At 44.4% G+C, this 27,680-nt stretch overlaps 2 protein-coding genes and 1 long non-coding RNA gene across 3 annotated transcripts in view; 1 reads left to right on the forward strand and 2 right to left on the reverse strand.

Annotated features, from left to right (window-relative positions):
- Positions 1-27,680, forward strand: part of LOC310850962 — a 285,884-nt gene that overhangs the window by 186,975 nt on the left and 71,229 nt on the right. The window lies entirely within an intron of this gene.
- The window catches only part of LPCAT2 (lysophosphatidylcholine acyltransferase 2), a 35,205-nt gene continuing 17,630 nt past the window's right edge, over positions 10,106-27,680 (reverse strand). The window contains exons 6-14 of the mRNA XM_083752932.1: positions 27,253-27,311; positions 24,758-24,792; positions 23,762-23,816; positions 21,529-21,611; positions 20,835-20,960; positions 20,203-20,356; positions 14,399-14,497; positions 13,134-13,275; positions 10,106-11,870 (exon numbers count right to left, since the gene is read on the reverse strand). Coding sequence (XP_083609058.1) covers positions 11,641-11,870; positions 13,134-13,275; positions 14,399-14,497; positions 20,203-20,356; positions 20,835-20,960; positions 21,529-21,611; positions 23,762-23,816; positions 24,758-24,792; positions 27,253-27,311 — 983 coding nt within the window. The 3' untranslated portion in view covers positions 10,106-11,640. The remainder of the gene's footprint in view (positions 11,871-13,133; positions 13,276-14,398; positions 14,498-20,202; positions 20,357-20,834; positions 20,961-21,528; positions 21,612-23,761; positions 23,817-24,757; positions 24,793-27,252; positions 27,312-27,680) is intronic.
- CAPNS2 (calpain small subunit 2) lies at positions 17,870-20,120 on the reverse strand. Its single transcript, XM_083752940.1, has one exon. It carries the CDS (start codon positions 19,746-19,748, stop codon positions 18,834-18,836), a length of 915 nt encoding a protein of 304 aa, XP_083609066.1. The 5' UTR covers positions 19,749-20,120; the 3' UTR covers positions 17,870-18,833.

A 27,680-nucleotide genomic window follows, 5' to 3' on the forward strand; every position in this document is an offset into this window, starting at 1 on the left:
TTGAAAGACTGCAAAGAGAGCCTGATGGGCAGGGAAGAGAGAGAGAGAGAGAGAGAGAGAGAGAGAGAGAGCTCTGCCCACTCTCACTGGCCCTTAGTATCTGTTGGCTATGCCAACTGGGGTTGATGGATGTTGGGAGTCCAACAACATACAGAGGGCACTGACCTGGCTACTCCTAGCATACCCAACTTGCAGAGGTTTCTCAAGGCCTGTGCCAGAAGTCATTCCCTGTTCCATACCCTACAGTGTTTTACAGACAAATGGAGGAGCATGCTTGCAGACTCTTGATTGTGGCAGGGCAGACATTTGGGGTGGATGTCCGGGACCTCATTCAGCAGAATGTGCACAAGGACTCCCAAATGCAGCAGGGATGCTTTACTAATATTAGCCAAAACCAATCACAACCATCTCAGGCCCTGTGCTTGGCTGGGGATCCCTTTTTGGTGCTTTTGCCTCCAGCTGCCACCCAGTTGGCATTGACCCATAATAGGACATTCTTGGTGGTGACTCCCTGTTTGTGGAATACTCTTCCTGGTGAGGTGCATATGCCCCACTCATTACTGACTTTCAGGAGAAAATCAAAAACATGATACTGGACATGAAAACTGTGCAACTAACACCTCTGAGGGTATGTGATTTTAATTTTTTTTTGTGGGTTTCAATTGTCTTAATTTAAATCTAGGACCTGCTGCATGCAAAGCAGATATTCTGCCAAAGAGCCATGGCCTTACTCCAAGCACTACTAACCTAATCTCTACCCCTACTATCTCCAAGTGAGAGCTTGCCCATACCGTTTCAGCTTCTGCCAAAATCTCCATGTTTTTCCCCCAGCATTTATAGGCTCTGAATTCTGCATATCCCACTCACTCTCAAAAGCAGTTGTACAGATCAAATTATTCACAAAAGAATCCAGATTTTTCTTCTTCTTCTGAATGTTAGAAGATAGTTTTGGTGGATGAGTGGAAACTTTTATTGTTGCAGAAGTTCTGACTGGGGAGGTTTGGGTTGCGGGGAAAGCCAATTTTGGCTGCTGTGGCATAATGTGAAATTTTAAGATTGGGAACATCTGTCATTTTAGGCTCTCCAACATTGAGAGAATCAATTTTTTAAAAGCATTTAGGTCATCCTGTAGAAGGATTTGTATAATAGAAAACATATCGTGTTGCTGATGAGGATCACATTATATATCCTTTTCTGTCACTCAGTGTTTAAGGAATGGTTGTTTTACCTGTTTTTATATAAGTAATATTTTATAATTGTTTTTATAGCTGCAGTTTTTTACATTATTATTATTATTTTAATATTACATAATATAATATTATTATATTATTAACCCACCCTTCACACAGAAGTGTTGGGGTGGGTTGGACCAGTTTAAAATACAGCACTAGAAGCAGTTTAAAAACAAATTATGTACTTTTAAAAGTATTGACTATGGAATGCTAAGATACAGTGGTACCTCAGGTTAAGAACTTACCTAATTCGTTCTGGAGGTCTGTTCTTAACCTGAAACTGTTCTTAACTTGAAGCACCACTTTAGCTAATGGAGCCTCCCGCTGCCGCTGTGCCGCCAGAACACGATTTCTGTTCTCATCCTGAAGCAAAGTTCTTAACCCGAGGTACTATTTCTGGGTTAGCGAAGTCTGTAACCTGAAGCATATGTAACCTGAAGTGTGTGTAACCCAAGGTACCACTGTATATTCATGGAGGAGAGGGCTACCAATGGCTACTAGCCAGAATGGCTATGCTCTGCCACAACAGTTAAAGGTAACAATGTTTCTGAATACCAGTTGCTGGAAACTGCAGGAAGGGAGGGGGCTCTTTTTCTTGGGGGTCCTGCTTGCCAGAGGGATCTGGTTGGTCCCTGTGAGAACAGGATGCTTGGGCTAGATGGGCCTTTGGCTTGACCCAGCAGGCTCTTCCTATGTTCTTACAAACCTCTCTCTAAGGGTACATAAAGTGATGTTTCACTGACTGGCCCCAGGGGAACCTCCAGTTGCCCCCAAGGGTGTATCATGTGTATTGCTTGGAAGCCCTGCTTCTTGAGCTGATGGCTTCAAAATGAAAGAAGCTGGAAACTCCGTCCTCAAGAGTTATGACAAGTGATTTGGCAGCTCTTGTGACGGCCTGTATTTTAATATGAGTGATTGGATTATTTCTAAAGAGGCTCCTTGTCCATAAAAGAGTTACGTTAATTGCCTGGGCTGTGGTAAAAAAAGAAAGAGAAGAAGAAGATCCAATTGAATTAAAGGCTTGAGATTGTTTATAGGAGTCAGTCGGACAACTTTGCCCCAGGGGCTGACAAGTAACAGAGATATTAAGCTTTAGAAATTACATAGGGGAGGAGGTATAATTGATCCAAAGAAGCCTTAGTAGTTTATATTAGATAAAGTTGAACTGATAAGCAAAAAGGTTAGAAGAGAGGAGCTTAATTGAAGCACATTTGGTCTGGGAAATGAGACGCTGCAGCAGAATGAGGCAGGAGAAAACTTCTGGCCTGCTGTGTCCTTCCTGTGGGTAAAGAAGGACAAATCCATGCATTTCAGCTTCTGATGTGGCCCATCTTCAGTTTGCCACATGCGTGCACCAGCTTGTGAATTTTTTCTACAGCCATCACGAAAATTCACGTAGCTGCAATGAGACACATCCCATTTGGATTCCTGTAATGTGCTCTACGTGGGGCTGCCTTTGAAAATCAGAAACTGCAACTGGCCCAAAGAGCTGCAGCCAGACTGTTGATCAGGGCTGGTTACAGGGAGTATATGACCAATGAAGGACTTTGGGTTTCTCAAATTTCAGCAGTGCCCTGTGCAATGCTAACCATTTGGCGTGCCCCCCCCCCCCAGCCTCTCACACTCGGTTCTACAGCATTGTTTTGGCGCCCCCTGCAGCTCACCAGTCATGCCACTCTAAAACCACCTCTGACATGACTCACTTGTTAGAGCAGCTGCACTGGCAACTGGTCTGTCTCCAGGCCCAATTCAGACTGCCCTACCAGTTCAGTGAGATGGCAGGCAGCATTGGGATGAGATGTGGCAGGGAGCATCAGTATGGGGATGAGAAAAGGAAGGAGTGTGAAAATCAGCTTCATTGAGAGTGGGGCTAGGCATTCGGGGGTGGGCAAAGCTCCACAAGTACCTGCAGATCATCACAATAGGAAAGGACGGGGTGAGGCCCCATGAGCGCTTCTTCTAGAGGAAAGGTGCTTGCAGGGCATCACTGTTGGAAGGGGGCTTCCCTGGGCCACCTCCAGGCATCAGAGGAGGAGGTGTGGCAGTGGGGTTGGTGTCGTGGTGGAGCAGGAGGGGGTGGCAAGCATCTGACAGCAGCCTGGCAGTGCCAAGTGTCAGCTGCTGCCTGGTGGTGTCACCCTCAGGAGCCTGCTGCCTCACCTTGCCTCGTGGACAGGCTGGTTCTGCCTATGAAGCCTTGTACAACTTAGGCTGTAAATTTGTGTGAGCCTTTCTCTTGTTGGGCATAAGCAACCTTGCATGCCTCCAGCCAGTAGGAGGCAGGGACAGGACTAAGAGGTAGTCAGGGAATATGGAATGTGTGGCTTCCCACTGAACACCTAACCTCTGCCCCTTCCTCCTGCTCACTCTCTTTCTTCTCCCTCTTTCCTGGTACGAGGATGCCGTGAAAGTAGCTCCAGCCATGTAGTTTGGAATCTGAAGCCATCCTTGTGAATATGAAGCAACAGTAAGTAAAGGACCTTTCTTCCTTACCAGCTGGACTCCAGTGTGTTCTTATTTTTGCTTTTAAGTGATATGTGAATGAGACATAACAGGTGGTGAATCTGGGCAACTCCAGGGAGCTCCAACTTGAGAGAGAGAGAGAGAGAGAGAGAGAGAGAGAGAGAGAGAGAGGGAGGGAGGGAGAGAGAGAGAGAGAGAGAGAGAGAGAGAGAGAATACTCACATCTGATGCCCATTTAACTTGCATGATTTCAATCATACACAGGACGGGTACGGATTCTCTTGTGAGATCGCACAGAAACTGAGATTGTCCCATGACATCTCACAAGAGCATCCCTAGTACTCCAAGAGTCCGCGTGCCTGCCCCCCAAAGCAAGGCAGAGATCTTAAAAGTGCTCTTTGTGATGAGTAACCCCAAGCAGACCTGGTGCAAAAAGTGCTTTTAAGTTCTCAGCTTTGCCTCCCAGCCAAGGCCTGCTTGGCACGCCAGCTCTGGGACTAGAGGGGTGCTCTATCTTCACCCCAGGCTGTCTGGCTGTGGGACGGCTCCAAGGGTAGCACAATTTTGACTATGCAGAACTTTCACATACACACATTAGCCATATGGAACCCAGCTCTCCTACATAAGATGTGAGGACAGTATCTTATAAGACAACCAGTTTTATTTTTTTTAAGTCACAATTCCTTCCATCCAGGCAAGCAAGAGGCATGATCCATGTTCAATGGCTCATAAACAAAAGAGATGTGGAAGAAGTGGGCACAGATCTCGCTGGGACCTTAGCAGTGTGTGGGGTGTGGGGGTGCTTCAGATATTGGCCTTCCAGTGCCGAAGGCTCATTTACACGTTACCCAGGAACAGAGGGAGGTGCAAGCTCTCTCTGCACATGGACAAGTGTTTCTGTGACAGGATGCACATTCGTTGCTTTGTAAAACTCAACTACCATGTTCAAAGACTGTAAGCTCCCTAAGTGTTACATGTGAGTAACTGTACAGTTATATGGCCCTACTGCCTCTGTACACAGGTATACAGATTGTGCAGTTGCTGAATCCAACATGTGGAAGCCTCTCTTATTAGGACACTGTCAGTATTTTGAGGGAGTGGTGTGGGATTGCTCATTTAAAGTGGATTAAAGCACTCTGTCACTCTGTCACAACACATCAACACACACACACACACACACTGGAAAAGGCCTATCTATCATCTATCTATCTATCATCTATCTCTATGTCGACTAGGCCTTTTCCATTTCAGAAGGTGACAAAGTTTGTAATGAACAAATGACTAAAGGGAAGATGTTTTAATACGACACCAGTCAATCAGATCAAATGTTTACTGTCATATAACTGGCCCACAAAACAACCAGAATGAATGTTTGGGTATAATCTAACCTCTGTGTAAAAAATTAGCATGATTAGCATGGGTTACATGGAGGAGCCCTCAGAGGTCTTCTCACTGTGGGGCATGTCTTATGCAGTATAAGCCATGAACCACCAGAGGGCACCCTTTCACTACTCTCCCTTGCCAGCTTTCAGGATAACACCAACACCCAAAACCTGGCAACCTGTAAGATAAGAATTAAAAGAGTATCTCTGATTGCCCTTCTCTCATCACCAAGCACATCTCAGCTGGCTCTCACACAGCTGGGATCAAGTGATCCTGACTCACAGGGAGAACATCTCTCGGATTCCATAGTTGTGACAAAACCATAATCTGATGAGGGTGGCTTTGCTGTCCCCAAAGTGTGAGTGGGGAGTCGCGTCCCCAGGAATCTACATGTACAGCAAGAACATCTGAAGAGAAGGAGCCTAAAGTTTCAATAAAAAATTATATGGGGGTGGAATGAAGATAAGGAGACTTCATTCTTTGTTTAATGATTTCAGCAGCCTGATTCATGTGCTATAAGACCTCATCTGCACTGTTAAAGCAGTAGCACACCACTTTAAAGGGTCATGATTTTCCCCAAAGAATCCCAGAAACTGTGGTAAGGTGTTGTTAGGAGACCATTATTCTCCTCCAAGAGCTACAATTCCCTAAGTTCCTTGGGAGGAGAGATTGACTGTTGACGTATTCTGTGAATTGTACCTCCGAGAGAGGGAATAGAGGTCTCTTAACAATCTTGAATTTAAGATAAAAAAGTGAGTAACCTAGCTAAGTAGAACTGGCAGATTCATCCATCCTCTACAAACTGGGTGTGTGTGCCAACCACCGAGCCTCTTTGGGCTTGCAGATCGGGAGGTCAGCGGTTTGAATCCCCATGACGGGGTGAGCTCCCGTTGCTCTGTCCCAGCTCCTGCCAACCTAGCAGTTCAAAAGCACACCAGTGCAAGTAGGTAAATAGGTACCACTGAGGTGAGAAGGTAAACAGCATTTCCATGAGCTCTGGCACTTGTCAAAATGTTCCGTTGCACCAGAAGCGGTTGTTGTTGTTGTTGTTGTTTGAATTTATATACCACCCTACACTTGGATTTCTCAGGGTGGTTCACAGAATAAAATCAAAATAAAAACAACAACCCAATAACACCCCCCAACCCCCCCCCACATTTTAAAAGGGCATAGGATCCTCACAACTTTTAAAGTAAGACAATCAACAAACCTAAACAGGAGCCATTCGTTGGAAAGGCCATGAAGTCAGAAATGTTTGCAGCAATATTTATTGGCAACCAAATTGGCCAGATGCTTTTCTGATACAAAGACAAAAATTGCTTTGAAATAGGAGTGGGAGGGGAAAATTAGCTTTGGTTCTTGAGCAGATGTCATGCTGGCAACATGACCCGGAAAGCTGTCTGTAGACAAACGCTGGCTCCCTTGGCCTGAAAAGCAAGATGAGCGCCACATCCCATAGTCACCTTTGACTGGACTTAACCATCCAGGGGTCCTTTACCTTTACCTTACTGACTGCTATCTGTTTATAATGTCAAAATATTTCTCTCTGCAGGTTCTTTTGTATCTCAAGAAACAAGAAGCAATTAAAGCCCCCCACTGCAGGCTCCCTGCCCTGCCCCCCCCCGATGAAATATGTAGTCTGAGGACCAAGTCGTAGTGAACTCACTAAGCCTTGCTTCCGAGTAAACATATGCAGGACCAGGCTTCAAAGCATACCGGCTGCCTTTTGATCAAATTAAATGTCTGTGTTTGCATTTTGGCTTAATGAAATGTCAGGTTAACTTCCCTCCTAATGAAATGTCCACATTTTCAAGCAGATGGCAAACACACCTCCTTAATGTCACAAGAGGTTTGGCTTCTGACTTCCTGCAAATAGTAATCGAGGGTGAGACTCTTAAGCGCTCACAGCCTGCTACAGTGTGACCCGAGAGGGAGAATTTCTTTAGAATTATTATTATTATTTTACAACTTGGGCTTTTTTCACTTTGGCTTTAAAAGTAATGGATGAAATGGATGAAAAAAGGTCACTGAAATGAAATAGCTCCTCTATTGGCAGGGAGCTGACCATCAGGCAAAATTTGGTTAGGATATCTTACACATTTTTTTGCAAACCTTAGCTGGCTGGAGAACTGCATTACAAAATTCTGGTACGTGCGAATTTCAATGGCTAGTTGTGTTTCGGTTCACAGATTGTCCTGGAAGGTGTGAATTTAACAGATTCAGCCTTAAATGCATACCAAATTGAATTTCCCTTCCCTGGCTGTTGAGCATGTTCTTGGAAGCATGACCCCACATACCTAATGGAACTCTTTGGTATGCTAAGTGTGCAGCGTACAGCCAGTGAACCTGGCTAGAGAATAGACTTTACCTGTTGCAACCACACAGAGAGATACTTGAAAGTAATAAAAAATAACAAAATAATTGCTGGAAGTGCGTAACTTGGATAAAATTGTCTCTAGTTCTAACCTAGCTAATCTGGCTCCTTTGCTCTTCGAGGGTACTTCCAAGGCCACTTCTCATCTTGAGGTCCGAGAGAAAAGTAGGAGGAAGTTGTAAACAGGATGCAACCATGAGACATATCAGTCTAACATCAAAGAGATAGGGAGGTCAGCTGAGAGGTTAAAGGCACAGGGACAGTCTGGGAATCTGGAGGTCCCTCACTCTGTCTTTGGTTCCCAAATACAGAGGAACACCCATTTCAACAATTATAAAAAATGATTCAGAAACCATTTGGAGTTTTTCATCTATGGAGACACTGCATCATTTAGATGTTTATTTAAAAAGCACATAAAACCCACAAACTTTGAAGAGGAAACACCCTACATAAACAGGAAACCATAAAGCACATGGAAACAATATAGCAACCTTATTTGTTAATTTGAAAGGCAATATCCTACCTATGGCTTATCGATTGCATTTTACTGTTTAGATTGTACAGATTTTACTGTATAGATGGCATTTTACTGTTTTCCCCTGATATTTGTTGTTTAGGACCCAGAAACTCAGATATTCTCTGCAAGAGTTCTGTTCAAATGAACCCCTATGTTTTCCCACCCACCTTCTCCCAACAGAGCTTCTTTAAACTCATGTGCAATTCCAGAAATGTAAGTTGCAATTATAGACATAACTCTAGTAAAAGTACATTTCCTCCTTCACTGAATTCTTGCTTGCTTTGCACACATGTGGCTATCAGCCCTATTTCCTTGCACTTAGCATTGGACTACAGTCCAACACAAGATTAACCCTGGAAGCTGGTCCATTAGGTCACTGCCGTACCAGCCACAGTCTGCCCTCAGCCAGCCCCCACCTGCCTGCCTTCTTGTAGTTAGTTCAGAGGGTGGCACTGACCACCAGCTTCCTCCTCCTTAGTCTCAGTGTTGCCTCTTGTAGAACTCATCAGGGAGGTGGATGGAAACAACACTAGACTTATCTGGCTCTAGTTGTCATTGGCTCTGGCGCCACCTACTGTTCGGCTCCTGCCTTACACCCTATCAGCCCCAATAAGCACCAGCCACTATGTTTAAAACTAAAGGGGATGTCTTGCTCAATGGATGCTGCACAACATGGACCCAAACTTTTGAAAAGGATACCATTTTCTGTTTACAAAAAGCTGTACTCTAGAGTAGGGATGGGAAGATATGTCAGTTTTAGTTTTCTAAGTTTATTGTTTTTCCAGTCTTAAATTCAGTTCTCCACATTTCATAGCAATTTGCGACTCTCTCAAAAAAATCCTAATGCAAATTCATCACTCTTTTAGAGCTAATTTCTCCTGATAAAAATAATGTTTGCTTCAACTCGCTTGTGGAAACAACTCAGAGGTTATTAAGAAGAAAAATGATAACAACAAGAAGATTGGAAGATGGGACTTGTGAACATCAAAGCAGCAGAAATATGAGATGATTGGACTCTTACGGAGCTCGAAGCATGGGTACCCCCAACAATTTTTTAAAAAAAATTCTGTAAAATATTTGGATTTTATGATATGTATTGGTATAATTTGGATTAATTAATGTGACATGATTGGATTTTTAAATGGAAAACTTAATAAAAATTATTTATATATATAAAAATTCTCCTGATAAACACTTTTTGTTTTTTGGCACACAACTTTTACTAATATTTACATTTCTGCAAGCACTTTCACTTGGTAAAATGCACTTTGGTATGTTATTTTCTCCAGCATGTCCATTTCTATCCACACTTTCCCCAAATATATGCATTTTTTAAAAAACAATTGGTTGGAGAACTGCATTGCAAAATTCAGGTAAGAGTGGCATTTGAAGGAAAGCTGTGTTTTGGTTTGGATATTGTTGTGGAAAGTGCAAAATTGATCAAATTTTCTTATGTGCATTGAATTGAATTTCTCCTTTATCTCTATTCTAGAGCACTTAGTTTTTGTATTTGATGCCTTTCTACTCCTCTTTTCCACCTTGGAGCAGCAGCCAAAGATTTAAAATAAAGTAGCCAGGTCAGTGCCTAGGACCTGCCAATCGTATGGTCGGCGGTTCGAATCCCCGCGACGAGGTGAGCTCCCTTCTTCAGTCCCAGCTCCTGCCCACCTAGCAGTTCGAAAGCACAATTAAGTGCAAGTAGATAAATAGGTACCGCTTTCTAGCAGGAAGGTAAACGGCGTTTCCGTGTGCTGCGCTGGTGCCGGCTCGCCAGAGCAGCTTCGTCACGCTAGCCACATGACCCAGAAGTGTCTCCGGACAGCGCTGGCCCCCGGCCTCTTAAGTGAGATGGGTGCACAACCCAAGTCGGACACGACTGGCCCGTACGGGCAGGGGTACCTTTACCTTTACCTTAGCCAGGCCCTAATTAGCTTCTAATTAGAAATTGCACCAATCCATACACCTTCAGTCCACTTTCTCTCCTGAGAATCTTAGGAGTAAACATTCATTACACAGTTGCTGACTCTACAGCTCTAATTTTTAAAACACTGAACTAGTACCAGTCACACACGAAAGCCAATAGCAGCGGATCCAACTCTTATTTTAAGCACAAAGCCAACCATATACACCATCATGTGCAAATAAACCATATTATTTTATTTTTAATTTATTTCCTATAATATCCACATAGTTTCCACTCCAGAAGACCGCTTCCAACCAAGGTGGCCAGATAAGGACAAGGCAGGCATTTGTTAGGTTAAGATAGACAACACTAGGCAATATTCTGTAGAGTGCAAAAATATTGTAAAATGGCTTTTCAGTATAGTTACAAGGCCAAAATCCCCTGAGTGAGCACGTTCCACTTTCTGAACACACACACATTTATTCAATAGACAAATGTATTCTGCTGAAGAACCTTCAATGATAGTTAGCTGGCTGGTAAAATAGCCTGTGAGGATACTATCAGACCAGCTAGTATGATGTTGTGATTAGATCTCCTGCATTAAAGAAATAAATAAAGACAAATTCAGCTCCTTGAGGATGGGGTTACAGATCTGTATCAGTGTTTGGAGGATTTTCTCTTCTCAATCTATACACCCTCCTCTTCTATCCTACCATCTCCCCGGTTGAAGTTAGCCCCAGGACACAGGCCAAGAAAGATATCAGAAGAGCTACATGCCCGCCTGGTTTCTCAGTAGGTACAATGCAGACACAGTCAATTGGAAAATGACCCTTAAGAGGGCCACAAATGGAATAACAGTGAGGAGCAAAATTATGATTATTTTGGTGACTGATACAGTCCCTGTACAGCTGTCCCTGAACGTTGAGGGCGTCATCTGATCAGTCAACACATCAAGTGTCCAATTGGAAGACTCACTGCTGGTTTTGGCATGGGAGTGAGGCGGTTCCCAAGCAAGGACCTCCTCTTACCTTCTTCCTGCTTAAGTGAGGGATAAAAGAGTACGGTCCACCAGATTTCTCCCATATTACAGCCATGATGTGCTTTTCTTTTTCGAAAGAAAGGGGGGGGGTCAATCAAGGTGGTCATCCAATAGACCAATCAGTACACAGAACTGAAATCAGATACTAATTCAGAGAAGGGAAGAGGAAGGTGGAGGAAGGCATAGACTCTGGGAGTAGAATGAAGGGGTAGAAAAGGACAACTATAAAAAAGGAGACAGCATAATCTTTGTTCTGATACATAGGTCACCCCAAATGCAAGGTCCAACCCTATTAATTTATGATCTTACATTTCCACTTCTGTTCTAAAAGGCCAAGTTAGCTTAGTGCAACCTGTTTGCTAGTCCATAAATAGTTTTTAACTGTTTGGAAACATTTGCCACAAAGGCGGGGTGGGGGTGGGGAATCAATGGCATTCTTTCCAAGAAAGTAAACATTGTGTTGCATTTTGCCTCAGTGCAAGCAGCCCAATGAAACAGGGGTGCAATTAATGCAGCCCAAGTGATAAAAATAAAAATAATAAATAGAATAACTGACTCATTAAAACTAGTTGGATATTTTTTAAGCAATTAATTTTTTTATCTTTGCCTTCTCTGATAAAAATTTAAAAACTGCATTTTTTTAAAAAAGAAGAAAATCCGTATGTTCTTTATATTAAAAATAAAATACAAAACATCAACACATACACAAATATATTCGGCCTTTTAGTTTCAGTCTTCTTTTTTATCAGAGACACTGACAATGGAATGGTCATCATCACTGGTCTGAGGACAAACTTTATTCCTTGGCACCGAAGCAATTTCTGAAACTGGGGTTTTCACAGTCGGCGTGCTGCAAGTAAATTCTGTCTCTGGAAATATTTGGCAACGCTGTAGCTCGAGGTATGTTGTGAACAGTTTGGCATATTCAGGATGTTTCAGAGCAAAATCCTTGAACTCTTCTGAAAATCGAGAAGCACAAGAAGTTATTTCTAACACTGGGGGAGTTTGGGCATTGCGTTAAACCATAGCTTTAGAATGAGCTTCTGCTTTTGCTGAAGTGCACCTCATCATGTCGTCTGGACTGATAACCCGTGGTTTGACTGAGACTAGCCAACTTCAAAACACGTACTGGGAAATTGGATTGTTTAAACAAACCACAGTTAATATTAAACCACAGTGTTAGGTTCAGACAAAAGTCTACTGTCCATGTTTCTATGTCAGGGTAAACTGGCTCCGTTCAGGAGCTCCAGTTAGGAGCTTCTGAGTGAATCCCATCTGAGTGACTGGGCCTTCCTTTTGGCACTAAATTCAAAAGCTGCTAATTGCAAGCTCTACTTGTTAAGGAACAATTGAGATTGCACTTTAAGTCTTCCAATTGTTCTTTTTCGGCCGCAGCTTTACCTCCCCGACACCTGACTCCCCATGACATCAGATGTGGGGTAGCTAGGCTTGGCTGGGGGAAAAGCAGCCTCGCAGGGCAAATAAATACCTCTGAGAACCCCAATTTGGGCTGGAGGTTCGTCCCCCCTGCACTAAACTATGATTAAGGGTATGTCTAGATCAGCCTTTCTGTATCTGTGGGTCCCCAGATGTTGTTGAACTACAACTCCAATCACCCCTACCTAATAAGGCCAGAGCTAAGGGATGATGGGAGTTGTAGTCCAACAACATCTGGGGACCCACAGGTTGAGAACCGCTGGTCTAGATAGACCATTTACTGCACATTCAATCTGATTTGTTTGCAAGGAGATTATACGCCACTTGCTCTTTAAAGAGCCTTCATTCTCATTTGCTTGCGGGGAGGTTAGATGACGTTGCGGGTGTCGTTCTACACTTTCCAGAGCATTTCCCCACCACTTTCCATGTCACAAAAAGTCCAATCTTTTGTGAAAGGGAGTTGGTTGCTAAATACCACTAAATCCACTCTAAATGTATAACTTGAATCCCACCCGAAAAGAGCAACAGACTGGAAGCGCTGGAAGCGTGATATCCAAAGTTGATAGTTAATTACAACTTTTAGGGGGCACTATACGTACCACAATAAATGCTTAGAGGGCCATAGTTACACTACAGATGTAAAAGGAGGTCCACCTTGTTGAGCTATCATTGGTTTCTGAACAGAAATACTGGGACCTAAGGATTCACCCAGTCAACTTGGCATCCTCAGGTCCAGGGAACAATTCCTAAGGAAGCCATGACACTTTAGGCTTGGTGACACTTACCATAGGAGAGCTTTTTAGAGTTGTCAGCGTCTATTTCCTTGAACAGATTAGAAACGTCGAGGCTAGGAAGCCCAAGAGCTGAACGCATAATTAAGCTAAATTCGTCTTCGTTTATGATGCCATCTTCATCGACGTCAAACAGCTGGAGAAAAGAGGCACATGCTGATGTTTCGCAGTGGGAAATGTTGTTACATTGGGAACAGCCAAAAGGGCTTTACTGTTAAATAAGTCAAGGGAATTATGGAGGAACCCTCGACAGATGGAGGGTGGTGGCACGGCACATCAAGGGAGGGTTAGGAATTTGAGCAAACCATAAGTAAAGGTAGAGGTACCCCTGTCCATACAGGCCAGTTGTGTCCGACTCTAGGGTTGTGCGCCCATCTCACTTAAGAGGCCGGGGGCCAGCGCTGTCCGGAGACACTTCCGGGTCACGTGGCCAGCGTGACGAAGCTGCTCTGGCGAGCCGGCACCAGCACAGCACACGGAAACGCCGTTTACCTTCCCGCTATAAAGCGGTACCTATTTATCTACTTGCACTTAGGGGTGCTTTCAAACTGCTAGGTGGGCAGGAGCTGGGACCGAAAGACGGGAGCTCACCCCGCCGCGGGGATTCGAACCGCCGACCATGCGATCGGCAAGCCCTAGGCGCTGAGGTTTTACCCAAACCATACATCACTGCTTAAAGTAATGTGAGATGGGCACTCTTCATAAGGCTGCAGTTTAGATAAAGAGATTAGATCAAGAGACTAGATAAATATAAGCATTTGCTAATTTTTTAAATACATGAACTTTCTTCAAATGAGTCATTTAATCAATAAGATAAATATTTTTTAAAAAGAAATTAAAGGAAAACAATGCCATATGGAGCCATTAGGCATTTTTTATTTCATCAGGAAACTCTGGCTGTATCTACACGCTGCAGGTTCTGTGAAATAATCTAGATTTTAAAAATCCACCCCCCTTAGTTTGCAGCAATCTATCTGTTATGTACTGAGTTGAATAGGATCCAAAAGGCAGCAGTCTGATTGGTCCTAGAACTATAGGATTCAGAATGCAGCTGAATAAAGAGCATGAAATCCACTCTCGACTCCGAGTATATTTCACTATTGACAATAATGGCCATGGCTACTCTACTAAGTCTATTGATTTCAATGGTTCTACTCTGAGCAGTACTTTGTTAGAGCCCCCCCCCCCCATGGATTTTGAAAGTTTATATGTATAGCGGAACTCTTCTTGGAGTTAAGATGCTAAGCTTGAGGACTTACCTGAAATGCCATTTGAATAGTCTGTTCTGTGTTGGCAGGGTTGCAAACCACGGACAAACCGATAACGTACTCTCTGAAGTCTATGGTACCATCTCCGTTCTGTAAGAAATGTAGGGCAACATTCAAATGGTATGTGCTGCTCTCCCCTCCCTGACATTGTTGGGCACATTCACAACATACATTTAAAGCACTATGACGCCACTCTAATCAGCCATGGCTTCCCCCAAAGGATTATGGAAGCCGTAGTTTGTTGAGGGTGCTGAGAGTTGTTAGGGGACCCCTATTCCCCTCACAGAGCTACAGTTCCAAAAAAAAGATCAACCATCAATTCATCTTCACAGCGAATTCTACTTGCCACACCACACCCTACAGAACATCACAGGGCAGTGACACAAAAATGGGTCTTTTCTGCTGTTGCCCCTCTTCTGTGGAATGCCCTCCCCTCTGTTATATACATAAAACGGCAACCACCAGCTGCTTAGACATCTTGTGATGATTTATCTTTTCATCCAGGCTTTCCCTGACCCATAAGAGTGGACTGCTTAATATGTTTTGGGTCTTATACATTTCTTAGGGTTGCCATATTTCAAGGGGTAAAAAATAAGGACACAAAAAGTTGTTGAGCTTTTTTAGGGCAATTGCGCCCGTGCCAGAGCCTGAACCAGAGCTGCTGGTGCACACACACACACAGTCAAAATCCGAGACATTTGTTTAAAATGTAAAATTCCCCCCAGATGTGCAAAATAGGACATGTCTGGGAATTCCCAGACATATGGCAACCCTAACATTTCTGCTTATTTTGCTTTAATATGCATTTATTTATTTATTTATTTATCATCTATCTATCTATCTATCTATCTATCTATCTATCTATCTATCTTACACACTATATCCTTTATGTAAATATTTATATGTGTAGTGTATGTGTGTGTTTCTCTCTGTGTGTATGCACCCACACACAATATTCTAGTGCAAGGAGCAGGCTCCATTTCAAGCCACTGGCTATATCATCTGAAAGAGGCTGGCATACCAGCCCTCAGGAGACTGGCCAGTTTCCAGACTTTAAGGCAGAGGAAGGCATGGGCTCTGCCTTAAAAGAATGGAATGTGTGCAAACTGGAATTAGCACATTTAACTGCCTCCCTCCCACCCCAATCTGCATCCCCAGTAAGGGGAGAAAAAAGTATTTCTACTCTTGGGCAGGGGGGAGAGAGCAGGCTTGCAAAGACAAACAAAAGTTATTTTATTTGTTAATGCAGCAAAGATCACAAGCCTAGATTAGTATTTTCTCTTCTTTTCTGCCTCCTGTACTAAAAATAAAGGATGGATTTGTAGCATACTGGTACTAGTGTGTTGGGTTGGCATCAAAAGTTGATGTCGATAGATACCTGCCAAACCCCTTTTGCCATTACCATCATGGAAGAAATAGTCAATTTTAGTTTCTCCTATTTCCAGTCTTAAAGTGAAATTCTCTACACTACTGCAGCAATCTGCAAATTTCCTTTTCAAAAACCTTCTAGAAATTCACCAGCATTTAGTGTGAATTTCTCCTCGTAAACATGCAGTTTGGACTAATAGACACATTTCTGACAGGCAATGGAATAATAACATGCAATTTTGTGTGTTATCTTCAATAATGCTTGCATTTTTATGTTCTCATGGATGCAAATATGAAAGTTGCAGGGAATGTATGCAGAAAATGCCCAGTGAAGCTTCATGAGCTAAAGAGAGGTTAACTGTCAAAACTGAAAACACAATGAACCTTCATTCCTCCTATATGCATATAAATGTAAGGCAACTGTCATGCTGCAGTTCACCTGCCTGCCAGCAGGTGGCAGGCAGGTGAGCAAGCAAGCTGTGTGGGTAGGAGGAGGCCGAGGTGAGCATTTTAACAGAAAGGGGGACACACTTCAAAGAGTGATATGGCAAACTGCTCTTTGAATCTTGCCCCTCTTCTTTAAAAAGGGGTGGGGTTGCAGCAAGTGGTCGGGGGAGGGCTTGAAGTGAGGTTATAGGGGATAGGCAAGGGGTGGGTGATGTGTAAATGGAAGTGAGTTGACAAAGAGCTTGGTGGGCAGGCAGGGTTGGCAATTGGAGTGAGAAGTAATCATAATTAAAATGATTTTGAGTGTTGTTGCTTTTAGCACCTTTGATAGAGCAAACATACATTTGGAACTTCCTAGAGATGGAGTGCCTGTTGCGAAGACAGCTAAGTCAGTGATTATCCCCCCACTCCGCCATCACCTACTTTTCCAGTTCCAAATGGCCCCCTCCTAAAACAGCTCCTCTTTACGAAAAGAAAAGAAAAATAGCCAGCAAGGATTGGCTGTGCACATCATACAATGTTTACAGCGGCCCTCCCAGGCCAGCTGCAGCTATTCAAATAACACCATTCCAAAAACTAATATGAAGAACAACGGACATGGTAGGGCGTTCCCACTTTGGGTGGGGAGATGAGCCATGCCAAAAATAGGTGTTTGGGTTTCTTAATTTGAGAAAGGGCTTGCCAAGAAAATATGAATCATCTCTGCACACTCCGTTTACTAAACACGCAAACACCTGGGTTTAGGTCTGAAAAAGAAAAGGAGGGGAGCCAGGATTCAACATAAAGTCAGAACTGGTAACATGGTGGAAACATGAAGAGGTGGTTTTAGAAGAGGTGCAAACCTGGGGCATGTACAAGAAAGGGAGAAGAGAAGTTACAATGTGGAGTTCAGTGTTCTCTCTGTGTGTGTGTTCTCTCTGTCTGTGCACCTCTTTTCCTTCTCCCCCATCCTCAAAGGTAGAAGGTCAAATACGTAGACAGGCGATGTCGCTGCATATTGTGATGCCAATGTGGTGCCATGGAGAAAGGACCTGGTTTGGTATAAGGCACCTGGCTTCCTTTGTTCATATATGGACAAGGCTATAGCTCAGTGGCAGAGCATCTCTGCATGCAGAAGGTGAAAGATGCAATGCCCAGCATCTCACATTGACCTACTGCAAGTCACTCTGCATGAAGCTGCCCTTGAAGGCAATTTGGATACTTTGACGGGTTCACAATGCAGTGACCAGGTTACCAGCTGAGGTCTCATTGATGGCTCCTGTTTCAAAAACAGCTGCAAGAGGCATGATCACAGGTCAAGGACAGATTTCTGTCAGGTGTAATACAACAGAGGAGGGTGCAAAGCAGAGCTGGGGAAGGGTGAGAGTCCTGAGGGCCAGAAATAATGGTCTGGGGGGCCATATGCATCTCCCAGGGCCAAAGGTTCCCCAGCTCTGGTTTAAAGTAAGAAAGCATTAAGAAGAAATGAGGTATTGCCTAGGTATCTGAAGCCCTGGGCTCTATTCTACTATAAACATCAATGAGGGTTTCTCCACGCCCTCCCGGTTTTCTAGTTATTGCATCGCTGAGTGCAAAAATAAGTTTCTCTCACCCCCCGCCCCGGGTCATACCAAGCTGCAACATGATCAAATAAATGGCAGAAACCTCTTTCTTTGTTGTTATGATCCAAGTTTATTCGCCCTTATTTTTACCCCTTCATGGCCATGAATTAGCCAAATATCTACTTTGTCACTGCTTGCTTGGGATTCAAATGTGCCCTTGCGCAAAATGATGCAAAACACTGAACAAAAGCTACGGACTACAACTCTGCTCAGCTTGCAACTCACTCTCCCCCCCACTACCCATTCCTGTGTCTAAGTTTACAGCATTCCAGCTAACAGCGGACTTGGGTGGCCGGGTGCCAGTCACGTTTCAGAAGAGGAACAGCACCACCCAAAAACAAGCTAGCGAATATAGAATGATGAGGTGTCTGTTGGGGGGGGGGGGGAGAAATATAAATGGGAGAAGGCATGGGAATGGGAACTGGTCTCCGCAAGCTCCTGATGGTGTACAGTAAACATCTGCAGATGGGAAAGATTTGAGGAGGATTTTTTGGGAGGGGGCAGGGGTTCTGGCCTGCACCATACAGCAATGCATTTTCCTGCAGTATAACTATATATTAGAGACACCCCACACCCTTCAACACATGATTGCTGCCTGTGAAAGCAACAGTCTTCTCTGCCCAATTTAGACACTTTTTAAAATACAGTTTTGGTCCTAGACACGAGTACAGCTTACACAAGAAAAGTGTATGCATGCTCCCAAAATGATAAACAATGCATTTCTAAAACACACCAGCCATTTTCATTACTTAAACAAAAACACTTAAAGGAAAACTTTGCAAACCATAGAAAACAAAGCTAAAATGAGCACCTTGAGTAAAGCCAGATGTAAGTGTACAACCTCCCCTACCTTGCCTATTTCCCTGGCAAGCCTAAAACGTAGCGATGGCACGAGAGTCAGCCTCGTTTCCAGAAAGAAACAGAGTCCAGCTATGTAACTAAAAAGTAGCACTTGCAGCCTGAAGCTGGGAATGAGTGCCGGATTCTCCTCCCTGCCCCCTGGGTTGCTTTCAAGAGTACATGGTCAACTGCAGCCAGTCCTGGATGTTCATCTGGACTTTGCCATCGCCAGCCCTGTCCAGGGACTTGAAGGCTCGGAACATGCCATCCAGGCGCACCAGGCAGCTGATGAAGTTGTTGAAATCCATGCTGCCGTCTTCGTCGGCGTACCGGCGGATGATCAGTGCGTAGATCTGCTCGTGCAGGTGGAAGCCGGCAGCCTTGAAGGCGTCAGGCAGCTGGGCCATTTCGATGGTCCCCGCCGGGCCCATGTGCTGCTTGAAGACGCACTGCCACTTCTTGATGTTGTTCCACAGGTATCTGAACTGGTAGAAGTCCAGCTTGCCCGTGGTGTCACTGTCCATGACGGACACCATGCTCCGGCAGGTGTCCAGGCTGAAGCCCCCGCCTTTCAGGTCCTGGTGCCTGGCCATCACCTTGTTGAGGATTTCCATCAGCTCCGTGGGGCACACCTCCATGTCGTCGCCAGCCAGCTGGGCAAAGAGGCGGCGGAACTGGCGCATCTCCTCGCTCTCATTGGCTTCCACATTCGCAAAATGGCTGCGGGGGGTCGGTGGCGGCTCGGGAGTGTACTGAGCTGCTGCTTCGCTGATGAGGTTGACGATTCCCCCGACGATCCCCACAATGTTCCCCGCTTTGCTTCCGCCACCTCCTCCTCCTCCTGCCAAGAGCCCCCCAAGGCCTCTCACCAGGGCTCCCCCAGCACCACCTCCACCTCCGAGGCCTTTCATGAGGGCTCCGCCAGCACCGCCACCACCTCCTCCTGCAATGCTTCTCAGTAGGGCTCCGCCAGCACCACCACCTCCTCCGCCTCCTGCAATGCTTCTCAGAAGAGCTCCTCCAGCGCTACCACCGCCACCACTGCCACTGGTAGCGGTGTCCAATAAAGCCTGAACGAGGAACATGGCGAAGACTCGGAGAGACCCAAGCACCTTCCAAAAAGCTTCGAGGGTGTCTGAGGAGAGCACAGTTGGGTGTGCGCTACAAGAGCAACTGATCTGTCAAAGCAATTACCGCCTGCCATGCCCATACATGTTGTCTTTCACAGCTGGAATCCATGGGCGTTGCAGGACTCCGCCCTCTGCTGCACACGAACAAAGGCAGCTGCTTCTCACAGTGCATTGGCAGTTGCAAACCCTTTCCCTGGAGACACCAGACTCTTTTTAACCTCACTCCCCCCTGTGCCTCCTTCCTTGCACTGATTCTATGCTGTCCCCCTGCTCGCCCAGCAAAACATCATCTCTCCTCCTTATGGTAAATTTGGATTCTTTTTATTAAAAAAGAAGACTGCATGAGGATTGAATTACAAGCACAGCTTCTGCAAGAAGGATTATGGGGGGAGTGGGGGAGCATGCTTACCCTGTCAAATAGGGCAAACAGCTGTTCGAGAGCATCTGAGACGGGCAGCTTCAGGTAGTTGGCAAACTCCTCAATTCCAATCCTGCCCCCTTTGGAGGTGCTGGCGATCGTAGCAAACTGGTCCAACTGCTCTCTGACGCTGTCCCATTTTAGACTATTGAAAAGGAAGAAAGAGTCCAGAGGCCCCACTTGCCATTAGTAAAGGCCACTGAGAGTTCAAAAGTAAAAGAAAAGTAGCAAAGTAGCATGCTCCTGTTCACGGCTCCAGCCAGCCAGCCAGATCCATTCCATGCTCCATTCCATTCCCCCTTCACCTTATGGTTCTGTCTCCCCCTTCCTACAGTCAGCCAGCATCCCATGGCCACTAAACACACTCAATCCTGCTTGAGCTATTTTGGATTATCCCCCTGCACCATTATTTCCCTTGTTCATCTGTAAACCCTGGAGTTCTTTATTGTGCCTGGATGGATTAGCTACCCAAGGAGCCACATTCGAGTTTGCTATCCATATGCAGCAGGGACAGGGAGACCTGTGGCCTTCCAGATGTTGGATACAAACAGAGCATCTTTCAAGTCAAACATCCAACAGCCCACAAATCCTGCATCCAAATCAAGCAAAAGCAAAGCACTTACTTCAGTTTCTTGCTGATTTTGGTGAATTCCACCAATCCTGCCTCCATGGGCAAGGTCAACTGTCCGGCCGAGATCATCAGGCGACAGTCTTCGTACGTGTGGTCCGTAGTGGCCACATCCAAAACCCTGAAATTAAACATATGTATGACACCACTTTAGAAGGTAAGCTCATCTTCTTGTTCTAGGCAAAGTAAAAGAACTGACTTTATAAACTAGCACTATGCTGAAAGATTTCCCCACATTTTGGTTGGTTGTTTGCCATCAGTTAATGAGAAACAAAACTGCACTGAAAAATCATCAAAGAGAGTGAAAATTTTGGTGACCTTCTCTTGAGTGTGATGCAGGGCCTTTGATATGCTCATGTTTCCTTTCAAGGAGGCTGAGGAATGTTTGATACACCATACATTTAAAGCACCGTACCACATAAAACAGTCGTGGCTTCCCCCCAAGAATTCTGGGAGCTGTTGTTTGTTAAGGGTGCTGACAGTAAGGAGATCTCTCTGTGAATGACCCAGAGAGAAGGGATTTGGCCTAGGAAGAGTCCTGAGGGTTGGATAGAGAGGGTTGAAGAGTCTGGGGTTCTCCACCAATTATGTAGTGGCACTCACACAGGCTGGAAGGATTCAAGCCTGATATATTTTACACCAGTCACCTGCCGCCTTAAGGTAACCTTGCAAAAGGATTCCCACGTCACCTTGCCATTTTGTTACGGACTCCACTGGCAAAAAGGACTGGATCCTTCTTTTCTTCCTCAGATGGAATGTAGACTGGAAGAAACTGAAATAATAATAAAAATGCAGTTACACAAGCCAGTAGAGTCTTAATAACCTGGGTAGGTTATATTCCAGGACTACAAAAATAAATGGATTTGATTTTGAATCCATTTATTTCAACAGGTCTAATGTATGTCAATTGTTGGCTATCACCTGTATATCTATTTATGTATGCATATATCAAATCTATCAATGGCTCTATATCATATCACTTTAAGCAGTCATAGCTTCCCCTGAAGCATCCTGGGAGCTGTAGTTTGCCAATCCTCACAGAGCTACAATTCTCAGAGTGGTATAACAATCAACCCCTCCCCCCCTCCAGGAGCTCTGGGAATTGCAGCTCTGGGGTCCCCTAGCAACTCTGAACACCCTTAACAAACCACACCTCCTAGGATTCTTTTGGGGAAGCCATGGCTGTTTCAGGTGGTATGATGCTGCTTCAAAAGTATAGTGCAGATTGGGCCTCTCTGTGTGTATGCGTCCATGCAATATACAAACTTGATGAAATCTGCTAGGGAAGATAAGCAGGTCTGCCAGTAGATGGCAGCACATCCATATATATTAAAAAAGCAAAAACGCTCAATGGCAAGAATTAGCTGCACTAAAAACCTCTGTAACCAGTGCTCCCCCCCCCCCAAAAAAAAATGTTTAGGGGTACTGTCATTTTCCTACTCATATTGAAATACTGCCCCTCAATGAGGCCAAACTTAGATTCACAAAATGTTTAGGGGTATGCGTACCCCCAGAAAAAAACACTGTCTGTAACTATACATAGTTCTTTAAATTGTTGCATTTCTTCTTTTTTGAGAGTGCACACACACAAAGAATGGGATGGCTACTTCAACACAGTCGTGGCACAAGCCGTTTTAGGAAGTTAGCATTGATTTCAATGTGTGGGCTAGGAGCAGGGTTAGGCTGCCCCTTTCCACATACAGGTATACTGGACATGGGGATATCAGGAGTGCAGACTGGGGCATAGGATGTTCAACAGTGAGGGCAGGCTAGCTGGCATGGCGCTGACCCCAGTGTGTGTCCATGTCAAGACATGATCTACTATTTGAAGGTGGCTGCATAGTCTCTCTTATCAATAAGCAAGGCCTGGATTCACAAAATGGATATACGTTTTCTTCCTATATACATAAAAAGGTAAGGCTGTCGTTGTGCAGCTCGCAATGGAAGATTTTTAGTGCATCATCAGAATTCCGATTTGCATGAAGCCACAGTAGGGTAAGGGAACAAAAGACGAGGCTGGTTTTAAAATGGTGGTTTTAAACAACAGCAGAGGGTTGAATAAAGCAGGGGTGAAAGGGACACAGCAGACCTGTGAGGCTATAGGGGGAGCTTGAAGAAGCAGTGGGGATGTGAGGGGGTTGGGTTAGGTATAAAGGGAGGGGGTTATGTCTTGGGAGGAGGTGGGCTTTTGGTGCAGGGTTAGCTGGGTTGGTGAGCAATGCAAGGGATGGTGGCCCCAAGCACTACAATAAAAATGGTAAAAAAACAACCCTGGAATATAGCTTGTTCCTTTTTCTGCAAAAGGGAAGGAGGAAGGGGAGATACTGAAGTTTTAATTGATTTCAGCATTTCTCACATCTTAATATGCTCAGCATCAACTTTTAATTTTATTTATATTTTAATTTTATTTATAATAATTAATATAATAATTTTATTTATATTTATATTTTATTTATATTTTAATTTTATTTATATTTTTCAGTGTTACTTTTTTCAAAATCACGTTCACATTAAAATAAGCATTTCCCCATCCATATCTTTCTATAAAATAAACCAATCGTTTACGACTTCACTTCTCCCCCATCCCTGGTTCCTTTAATTTTATCACCTGATTAATGGATCTTTCTCAAACCAAATTTTTCCAATTATTTTGGCAAAGGCCAAGGGTTCAACAACAACAACAATTTAACCATTGGTGTAGGGCTGTACGTGCTTTTTAAAAAGAAAAAGAACATGAGAGATTATTTAAAGCATAGGATTGGGGAGAGGGGCAAACCCTCTAGGTCCAATTTAGCAGGGAAGAAGAGAAAGGAAGCTTTTCTATCATTGCTCAATGTCAGTTCTCAAACATTTGCAAACTAATTGCTTGCAAACTAATCAACACATTCAGGTTTAAAATAGCAGCATTTCTCTGGTTCTCACCTCCACTTCAACTTTTGTAAACAGCTGGCACAAAGTCAAGACTAATGCCTCCTTGCTGGAAAAGAATTAAAATAAAACAAAGGTTGCAAACCATTTTCAAATCAATCCATTTAAATGTGACATTTAAACAGCCAAGTTTTCAAATGGACATTACAAATAAAGCAGATCTAAAAAAATTTAGAAGGCTCTTGTAATGATAATTAGGCTTTGCAATGAAGTGTTTCACATCCTTGCTACAGCCTTGAGATGATAGGCTATTTAATACTTTTTAACAATTTATGCAATTTATGCAAGGCCTTTCCAGAGTGGCCGACAAGCTAGATGCTGTAAGCAAAACAGCATTATTATGGATGAAGCTGAAAGGAAAGGGGCTTGTTTAAGACTCCAGTCCCCATGGGTTCAAGTTATGGGTATGGTTCTCACAGTGGCCCGGGGGAAACCCGCAAGCAGGAAATGAGCACAGCAGCATCTCTCCCCTGAGATTTCCAGAAGCATAGTGCGTCCAATCATGCAGGCAGAGTGTAGCCACCACAGGTAGTAACCATTGATAGCCGTATCCAGGCTACAACCCATCAACAGTCCTGCTTGCAACCTCATTGAGTGCTTTTGCCTGTCCTTGAACTTGGATAATGTGTCTGTGGCTTACCGGGATGGAGGACAGGGAGGGAGGACAGATGGAGGACAGGGAGGGAGGACAGGAAGGGATGAGTGACCGAGTTAATGTGTTGCTCCACCAACTTTCGCTTCTGGCCTTGCTCACTACCAGCATGTGCCCCACCCCACCCCAAAGGTTGCTCAGAAGGGAACACGGCCCTTGGGATGAGAATGCTTCCCCACCACTGCCCCATTAGTATACAATTGCTGCGATATAAACCTTCTGAACAAGGCACCCATGTCTAAAGATCTGTATATGCAGCACATACAAAGATGCTGCAGCTACTATTGTCAACAGCCGCCGGCGATAAGAAGGTTTGTCATTAGGGTGGTGCCACTTACAAATTGTAGCCCTGCCAAGTCCACGTCACGGTATCCTAGAGGCAAGCAAATAAAATAAATGAATAGTTATAAACAGCTTGTTGGACAAATGGAAAGCAAAGCACAGCCGAGACCAGGATGTGGGCGTGATTCGCGAGCAAGTCTCTAGCAGGAGACCTGTGTTTCTCCGGAGGCTGTGGACCAAGTCTCACCATCCTTGACCACTGGTCACACTAGACTTGGAATCTAGCAACACCTGGAGGGCCACAACCCCCCCCCCCTTATCAGATGGAAGAGAGGAGAAGACACAGGACTCACTCCGACAGCTCCATCAGGCCTCCTCTCCCTCAACAGTCACATGGGGACAGAAATATCACTAGGCCACCTTCATCAGGCACCTCCTGCCCCTGAACAATGCCAACTGGTCATTATAAGAACAACTATTTAAGAACTGGTGCCAGAATTTGACTCCATCCATCATCCCCTCCCCATGCCTTTCTCCTTCTACAGTATGTGGTGTTTTTTCTAGGTTCTAAGTTATAAGCCTGTGGGCTGTCCTGTTTTAACTGTTTGTATATGTCAGTCTGGGAGCCCTTTTGGCTGAAGATTAGGGGTACAAATGCTCTAAATAAACAAACAGCAAGAGCAGAAACCGGTTTGTGGCTCTTGACAAGGGATGGGGGAGAAAATTTGATTCTGTTTGCACCTAAAGCAAAATTTATCACATTTGCACTGTCCAAAACAATACAAGGACCAAAATGCAGGCATCTTTCAAAATTCGCACTCAACTGAATTTTGCGGTGCCTGTCAATCTTTGCAAGAATGCATGTGTGGGAGGGGAAATGTGTGCACTAAAATGCATTAGTGAAAATGACATTCAAAAAAGGTGTTATGTTAAGAGAAATTACTGGTGAAATGTGTACATTCATCAAAACAACATTATAAAAGTGTGTTCATGTGGAGAAATTCTTACTATCACTTTGAAGAATTTTCATGCAGATTTATTTTTTTAAGAAAACATAAATTGGTGCAGAAATGTAGAAAACCTACTTCAAGAATGGAAAAATGAGAAACCAAGAGGGATGGATCTGGCACATCCTCCCATCCCTACTGTGAGCTAACAGACAAGGTACAGAGCGCCAGACCCAAAATTTCCAAACCATAACATATAGTATGACTGGTGAGATTCTGGCCCAGCGAGGCAAATGCAGCCCCCTGAGTCTCTCCATCTGGCTCCTGCTTTGAACCCTCCTTGAATCTTTCTGTGGGGTTGGAATGTGTTCTTGAACTCTGAAAAATCTGTTCGCCTGCTTGCCTGAACAATAGGGGGAGTTACCATTCGCACCCACCGCTCTGCTCACTTTTGACTCTGACCCTGCAGAAGGAACACATCCCCCAGGCAATAGTTCCTCAGCCCTAACACGATATGAGGCAAGACCGAACAGGCCTGTCATGTTCCCTCACAGGAGCAAATAACTGTCGTTTACTTAGATGTGGCAATGCCAAGAGGTTTAACTTGCAAAAACCACTGGTGGAAAAGCTTAACCAGTTTCCTGCCCTTGGTAACGGTGGTGTCTGTGGTGAGAGGATGGCAGTGTGTGCTCTCAGCTTATTTCAGGTGGAGTTTTCTTAGTCAGCAGGCAGCATGACAGAATGCATAGAGGGAGCCTATCTTGGGATAGTTCACACACCCAAATGGTGGTCTGCATGTGTGAATGGGCCCTCACAGACTCAGAACCACAGGCAGAACCTTCAGATCACCTCAGGCAAACAATGCTTTTAGGGGCCTTGTCTACATTATACTTTTAAAGCAGTATCATACCATCTGCCAAAGAATCATGGGAACTGCAGTTTGTTAAGGGTGTGGAGAGTTGTTAAGAGACCCCTATTCCCCTCACAGAGCTGTAATTTCCAGAGTGGCTTAACAATCGCTCTTCACAGGGGACTCTGGGAATTGTAGTTCTGTGAGGGGGAAAGGGGTCTCCTAATAACACTCAGCACTCTTTACATACACTTTCTGGAGGTTTTTTGGGAAACCACAACTGTTAAAATCAGAACAAAGCAGAACTTTAAATGTACGTATAGTGCAGATGTGGCCATAGTTTGTATCAGGGAAATGGATCATTCTAGAGGGATTGCAACAAGTCAAGACATTTGATTTCTTAAGGGGGCGGGGAATTTTTTTTTCAGTCCAAGGGCCATATTTCCGTTCTGGCAATTTTCTGAGGGCCACATGCCAGTAGTGGGTAGGTGGGCCACAAGCAAAGCAAAATGTGTTAATAACGCTCTTTTCTATTCTCTACCCAGGCAAGCAAGGGGCATTATCAGAGTTCAAGGACTCGTTCCAGCCAGGTAGAAACACTCAAGAGGGATGTAAAGCATGGGCAATGAGGGGTGTGGCCTGCGAAGACTTCTTTGGGCCAGATAATGAGTTCAGGGGAGCCACATTTGGCCCCCGGGTCTGAGGTTCCCTACCCAACTTATTCTATCAATAAAATAATTGGGAGGGAACTTACCAATTTATTTGGATAGCGAAGGAGCACTGGTTGAACAGGAACGCCAGGAATAAAGGCCCCTGGAAATGGAAACCAGACAAGAAAAATCACCATGGGGAGAAATTACGTGGACTATAGTTTGTGCCTAGGAATAATAATCAATGGACACCACCAACAAAAACCATTCAGTTTAACATGTTAAGGGCTTTCCATGTTCACTCAGACACCCAAATCCCAGGAAATCACAGCTGTTAGGGGCCACATCCTTAACAGACTTGTTATTGAGATCCATATGTTGGTGGATCTACTACTGGACCAGTTTCCTGATCAAAGGTAGATCACAACTGAAGCGCTATCACCAAATATGTGGTCAAAAATGAATTGGGTCTCCTAAAGCATGTCATGCTTAAAAGGTACATCCCAGGTTGAAGAATGAAGACCATCAACCT

Source organism: Podarcis gaigeae (genome assembly GCF_964106915.1).
Source record: "Podarcis gaigeae genome assembly, chromosome: 8".
NCBI lineage: Eukaryota > Metazoa > Chordata > Lepidosauria > Squamata > Lacertidae > Podarcis > Podarcis gaigeae.

Bases quoted from the DNA above. Each gene is read 5' to 3' on its own strand.
- CAPNS2 (XM_083752940.1), bottom strand. From the start codon at position 19,748: ATGTTCCTCGTTCAGGCTTTATTGGACACCGCTACCAGTGGCAGTGGT.